Source organism: Hyperoodon ampullatus (genome assembly GCF_949752795.1).
Source record: "Hyperoodon ampullatus genome assembly, chromosome: X".
In the NCBI taxonomy this organism is placed as follows: domain Eukaryota; kingdom Metazoa; phylum Chordata; class Mammalia; order Artiodactyla; family Ziphiidae; genus Hyperoodon; species Hyperoodon ampullatus.
This window is the reverse complement of record NC_136913.1, coordinates 979,780-986,423: the sequence shown is the minus strand read 5'-3', so window position 1 is coordinate 986,423 and position 6,644 is coordinate 979,780. Positions and strand designations below refer to the sequence as shown.

Here is a 6,644-nt window from a genome sequence, read left to right as displayed (position 1 = left end):
TATCTCTGCATCTTGTATACGCATCTGTGTGCACTGCATGTCTCTATATGCATATGCATGCATGTCTGCACACATTACATGTGTTTGTGCGTCTCTGTGTGTGCTGTGTATGCATACGTGTGTCTCTGTGTGTGTGCACACATTACATAGGTCTTTGTGTTTCTGTGTGTCTGTGTGTGCATGCATGTCTGTGCGCATGCATGTGTGCACTCATGTGTGCATGTGTGTATCTGTGTGTATTGTGTGCACACATTACACAGGTCTCTGTGTGTGTGTGCATACATGTGTGTGTGCATGTATCTGTGTGTATTGTGTGCACACATTACACAGGTCCTTGTGTGCATGTGTACATGCATGCCTGCGTGTATGCGGGTCTGCACATATGTGTCTGCATGCCTGCATGCCTCTGTGTGTGTGTGTGTGTTTGTGTGTGTGCTCCCGCCCTGGGGTCTGAGCTCACCCTTGGCTCCCGCCCCATCCCGGAACCCAGAAAGCACCCTCTACGCAGCACCAGGAAACGCTGGGCTCACAAAACAGTGGAAGGAAGTTTAGTTAAGAGCATGAAGTGCAACGCGGAGTTTCCTGAACAGACGAGTTACGGTCAGTAAATCCCACGCTGTCTCCTCGCTCCTGCCAGAGTTTTTCCCCAGGTCCCCATGAAGCCCCCCTCTGCAGGCCGGCTCTCCTGGACCCTCCCCCGGGGGTCCACCTCCTGCACCTTCCGGGCCCCAGCGGCAGGGTCTCCCGACGGACCCCACCCATCCCCCCCCCACCCGAGTCACTCATGCAAATGCCCTTGGCGCCTAGAGGCCGGCCCGGGGCTGCCACCCAAGCAGAGCCTTGGACCCTCAGCTGCCTCGGGGGCCACACCCTCAGCAGGGCCGCAGGCTCTCTGTGCCGGTCAGGGTCGCCCAAAGACCTGACCGCCACTCCCCGCCATGCCACCTGGAGCATCTCGGCTGGGATTGAGGAGGGGGCCCAGGACGCACCCTACCTCATTCGGGGCCTGTCCAGCACCCCCATCAGGAGACCCAACCCGGACTCCGTCCATCTGGGGTCTCACCTGTCCCCCATCCAGGGCTGGGGCTCCCACCAGATCCCCCAGGACTGACCTGGTCCCCCAAAAGAGCCAACTTTCACACAAATTTGACACCAGAAGCCGACACCCGGCGTCCTTCTTGCTAAACCGGGCGGAGGGAAGCCCGAGAGACCCCTTTCCAGGACAAGGCAACGGGTCAGGTCCAGAACTGTCCATCACGGGGAGGCATCCCGGGACAGATGCCACGCAATCCATTTGTAATACAGGGATTAGGGTGAGGAGGGCAAGGAGTCGGGCACAAAGCCTCAGAGGAGGGTGCCTCCAAGCCGAGCCCCACGATCCAGAGCAGTTTAATGCCGTGCTTCCAAAAGGCCCAAGCAACAGATCCACGGGCAGGAAAAGATCAGAACTGTGACCAAGTATCGGATGGGCACGGCCTCGGGCTCCTCTTTAATGGATGAAGACAGGCCCCCGTGGGTGTCGAGGCAGGGGTGGGTGTCTGTTCCTGGCGTCTCTTCAGGTGAGCCGAGCCCCACAGGTACAGACGGCTCCAGCCTCGAGACACTGAGCACCACCCACAGGCATCTCTCCCCGCCGCTCGGAGAAGCTCACGTCCTTTAAAGACCCACAGTGCATGAGGGGTCATCGTCGTACCCCGCTGCCCCCAGATCGCGACGGGAAGGGGCGTGCCTGGGCAGAGCCACGCCCCCAGAGGCCGGGGATGGGGCGGGGCTCAGCAGGGGAGGGGCGAGATAAGGGGCCTTGGGGTTCCGCTCCCCGGCAGCTCGCCTGCCTGCGTCTGGGGGCAAATGTGAGCCTGCAAGGGTCGGGGGCACTGTGATGAGGGGGAAGCCTCTCGTCCGGGGAAAACCACCGCGTACCGTTCATCCATTCGGCCAACGCATAAGACCCGGCGCGAGACACAGAGGTGGTCAAGACGCCCCGGGCATCCAGCCTGGTACCGGGTGACACCGCTGTCGGATCCCGTAACCGGGGTCAGTGAGACACTCAGCGTCCTCCTCGGGCATAAAGGCTTTGAATCCGTTGTGTGGTGCCCCGGATGACGCATCTCAGCTGCCATGAGCTGCGTTCAAATCCTGGGGGTCCCCTCCCCCGCCCCTGGCGCTGGCGGTCAGTACTGAGTCTCGAGGGACAGCAGTCGATGACGCTGCCTGCTTTCTGCCCCCCAGCCCGGCCCCGGGGTCTCACCTGGGATGCAGAGCACGGTCTGGCCGGAGAGAGGCAGCCTCTCCTGGTGCTGGTCCAGCTGGGGGGGGGGGGGTGCCGGGCCCCGAGCTCTCCTCGCTTCTCGGCTGTGCTGCAGGCAGTCTCCCGAAAGAGAAAGAACCTTGTTTCTTCTCTCACCAGTATTTTTATAGCCTCCGGGGTCAGCCCCACCCCTAAAAACTAAGCCCCAGTGAGCCCGGGGGGAGGGCAGACTGTGTGACCCGGTCCAGGAGCCCTCTCCACCCCTCAACTCAGAGTGACGGTCTGGGGCCAGGAGCATGACTGCAGCTCTGTGATCTCCTGGACGCAACACACTCTCTTCAAAGTCTTCTTTTCCTGTTCTCACTTCTGTTTGTAGGTTCCTCTTTGTCACAATCCTAATGGCTTCCCGCCATTCAGCCCCGCTTGGGCAGTTTCCTGGAGCCGTGTCGTGGGTAAAGCCGGTCAGCATGAATGGCCGGGGCCCCGGCCCCCTTCCTTCGAGGTCCCATTGGAACGACCGCTCGTGCCCAAGGGGACAGGGAGGTGACCCCGGGCCCCCGATGCGCTGGCTGCACGGGACTCACGCAGCCCTCAGCCTGGCCCCTACCAACCTGCTCCCAGGTGGCCTCCCCTCACGCGGGCCCTCCTGGGCATCCCTTGCCCTCGCCCTACACCTGTCATCTGCCTGTCACCGCTCCCAAGCTCCAGCCCCACGTGTCCGTCCCTCCACCCTCTCCCTTGAGGCAGGTCCTCTTGTCTTCTCCAGTGTTGCCTGTCTACTCCACAGCCCCAAGGCACATCCACCTGGACTCTCAGAGCGCGACTTATTTAGAAACAGGGCTGTCACAGGTGTAACGGATTAAGGTAACACAGACTCCCCCTGGAACAGGCTGGTCCCTATGTCCCACGGGACTGCTGTCCTTATGACAAGGTGGCCCCCGGGAGACAGGGACACAGGGAGGACACAGCCACATAAGGACGGAGGTGGGAGGGAGGCGGCCACTAGCCCAGGGACGCCTGGAGCCCCCAGAAGCTGGAAGAGGCGGGAAGGACCCTCCCCTGGAGCCTCTGGAGGGAGCGCGGCCCTGGGACACCTTGACCTCAGACGTCTGGTCCCCAGGATGGGGGAGGATGCAGGTCTGTGGATTTAAGCCGAGCAGCTTGGGGTCCTTCGTGACGGCCGCCCACTTCCCACAGAGCATGAGTCGTGGTGGCTGACCAGCCCCTCTGAGAGACAAAAGCCGTGTCTCCGCAAGGGAAGGACCAGACGCCCAGCCCCTCAGCCCTCTTCAGGGCTGATGTGCATCCTGCTAAGAACTGAGGCAATTCTGAAATGCATGCTAGGCAGTGACCACTCTTGGTGGACACCTCTTGTCTGCCCAGGGTCCCTCTTCGTCTGGGACTGAAGCACAGTGATGCCGGGGCAGGGGTTGTCTAGGCAGATGCGGTGCGGGGCAGGGGTGGGCATGGATGACAAAGCTGAGGAACGACAGTCAGTCCAGAGTGGACTTCACCCACGGGGCTGAGCCCAGGCTGGACCCCTTTCCTGGCAGTGCGCCCCCAGATGCTGAGGGGGTGATGTTCAGATGTGGATTCTGACCCCTGGGTCTGGGGGGGATGCCCCACGACCCTTCTTTCTTTCTTTCTCTTTCTCTCTCTCTCTCTTTCTTTCTTCCATTTCTTTCTTCCCTCCCTCCCTCCCTCCCTTCCTCCTCTCCTTCCTTCCCTTTTAGTTTTCCCCTAAAAGCCCGAAACCCCAGTAAAAAAGGAAGACACAACAGAAAAGCACCGCGGGGCCTCCAGGCCACAGGACAGGTGCTCATCGGCTCTGCCGACCCAAAAAAGCTGAGCCCTGACTGTCCGTGGGGAGACCCAGCCCCAAGGCAGCCCAAACGTGCGGGCACAGCACAAACCCTGGGAACCTTGCCAACGGGAGGCCCTGGGCGTGTGTACGTGGGGTGAGAAGGGGACAAACAGGGGCCACTGGTGACAGGTCTGTTTCATGAAGGCCACGCCCCCATATCCGCCCGCAGCCCCGGCAGTGTCCCTATAACCCGGGGGAAGACTTGAGGTTCAGTGTTTGGGGGGTGGGTGTCTCTGGATGGGGGGTGGGACCGGGCGAGGCGGAGGATGGTGGCGCTACCCAGAGGAGGCGACAGAGGCCCAGGGGCGCATGCGTGCTGAGCCGTCTCCCTCAGTGGGACCGCAGACCCCTCGGCCACCCACTCCGGGGACCCCGGCTCCGTCCCCATCAGCGGTTTAGTGCCGTCAGACAAGCAATGACTAATTTCAGAAAAGCCCACACACACCCGGGGGCTGGCGGCGCGGGGAGCGTGCGTTGTGTGCCTGGAATCCGGCCCTCCATGTGGGGAAGGAGCTACGGGGAACAGAAACGGGGAACCGGGAAAGGGGCTGGGCGAGGCCAGGGCACGCAGCAGCTGGGCCGGGAGAGACCAGAATAGCAGCGTGTCCGGCCAGCGCCTGGCACCTGCCACGCGGCCCCGGGGGCATGGCCGGCTCGGCGAGGAGGGCGGGGCCGGAGCGCCTCAGCCCAAGGAAACCCGTGGCCCCGTGGATGGCAGACGACAGCCCAAGGGTGCATGCCCGTCGGGCGCCCGACGGGGCTCCTAGGGACCTGCCGAGGGGCTGGACGCCCCCCGCGGGATGCAGTGGATCAGTTCCCGGGGGGCTGCCTCCCTGTGGCCACGGTCACTGCCCAGAAACGCAGCCCCTAAACCCCTTCCCACGCGGCCTCCGGCTGGACCCGTGTAACCAGAACGCAGGCCTCGGCACAGAGCTTCGACCTGCCCGTGGACATAAAAGTGATGGGCTCCCATCCTCATCATCCAGGCGCCCGGGCTTATCATCCAGGCGCCCGGGCTTCCCATCCTCCCAACAACGTTTGTGAAGCAGGGTTTGGCCATGAGATGACGCTTTTTTGCTTCATGTCCTCCAAACACCACAGTAAAATGCTAAAAATACTAGTGACTGATTCTGTGATGAAACAGTTGCAGGACCACCTTGTATCCAAGTAGGCTCACGTATTGAAGAGAATATATGTACACAGTGCTATATATAGGATGGATAACCAACAAGGATCTACCGTGTAGCACACTGAACGTGTATTGAATGCTATTCAATATCTTGTAATAACTAGTAATTGGAAAAGAATCTGGAAAAGAATATATATATGTAACTGAATCACTTTGCTGCACACCTGAAACTAACACAACACTGGTAATCAACTATACTCCAATATAAAATAAAAAGTTTAAAAGTGGGCTTCCCTGGTGGCGCAGTGGTTGACAGTCCGCCTGCCAATGCAGGGGACATGGGTTCAAGCCCTGGTCCAGGAAGATCCCACATGCCGCGGAGCAACTAAGCCCGTGCGCCACAACTACTGAGCCTGAGTGCCACAACTACTGAAGCCCGCACGCCTAGAGCCCGAGCTCTGCAACAAGGAAAGCCACCGCAATGAGAAGCCACCGCAATGAGAAGCCCGCGCACCGCAAAGAAGAGCAGCCCCCACTCGCTGCAACTAGAGAAAGCCTGCGTGCAGCAATGAAGACCCAACGCAGCCAGAAATTAATTAATTAATTAATTAATTAAAAAAAAAGGTAAATAATAACTAAATTAAAAAGAGACTACATGTATATAGTATACTATTATAATCATACAGGTCCATTAATGTATGACTTACATGGTGTACATTAATTAATGTTTGCATCAATGTTATATAGCACTAATGCCTATTGATGAACCCTGGTGTATAAGGACATTCATATACATTAAATATTAAATGTGTGTTTATTTATTTAAGGGCACACGTTCCATCTGTCTGTCGCTACAGACACACGCGTGTTTCTGGCGGGGTTCAGCCCGTCACCCTGTGGCCTGCGTCTCACACACCCTGTTGTGTCCAGCGGGTCCATCCAGAGGGCAGAACCTGACCTTCCTGGGGCCACCATCCCCACCCCCTGGGGGGCCCCGGACCCACTTCAAATCCACTCTGGTTTAGACGCCAACACCCACCCCTGCTCTGAAGCGTTTCAGGAACCTCTCTCTCACGGGCAGACTTGTATCCAGTTTTCCGTCCAGAAAAACGTGCAGAGAGAAATTCATGTCTCCGGGAAGTACCCCCACCCCCGCCTTCCCCCTCCCCCCACGCCTCTAAACCGGAAGTCCCTCGATCTTGCGCGTGTTCTCCATACGTAGGTGGTCATCCCCCGGTCCGAGAGCAGGACCTTCGGGGAAGCCAGGGTCGGGATGCGAGGAGGCCCCCTCTCCGGGGAGGGAGAACACAGCTCTGGGCGGGGAGTTGGGGGGAGAGGAGGGTGTGTCTCAGGCAGGAGGCTCCGAACCGCAGCTCATGACCTGGGGCGGGGGCCCACCCCGC

At 59.5% G+C, this 6,644-nt stretch overlaps 1 protein-coding gene across 1 annotated transcript in view; it reads right to left on the bottom strand.

Moving 5' to 3' along the window:
* Nucleotides 1-1,656: 1,656 nt before the first annotated feature.
* The window catches only part of CSF2RA (colony stimulating factor 2 receptor subunit alpha), a gene marked incomplete at both ends in the record, with an annotated part of 43,945 nt that continues 38,957 nt past the window's right edge, over nt 1,657-6,644 (bottom strand). The window contains 6 exons of the mRNA XM_079727208.1: nt 1,657-1,838; nt 1,921-2,013; nt 2,249-2,306; nt 3,343-3,475; nt 4,558-4,625; nt 6,460-6,554. Of these exons, the coding sequence (XP_079583334.1) occupies nt 1,657-1,838; nt 1,921-2,013; nt 2,249-2,306; nt 3,343-3,475; nt 4,558-4,625; nt 6,460-6,554 (629 nt within the window). The remainder of the gene's footprint in view (nt 1,839-1,920; nt 2,014-2,248; nt 2,307-3,342; nt 3,476-4,557; nt 4,626-6,459; nt 6,555-6,644) is intronic.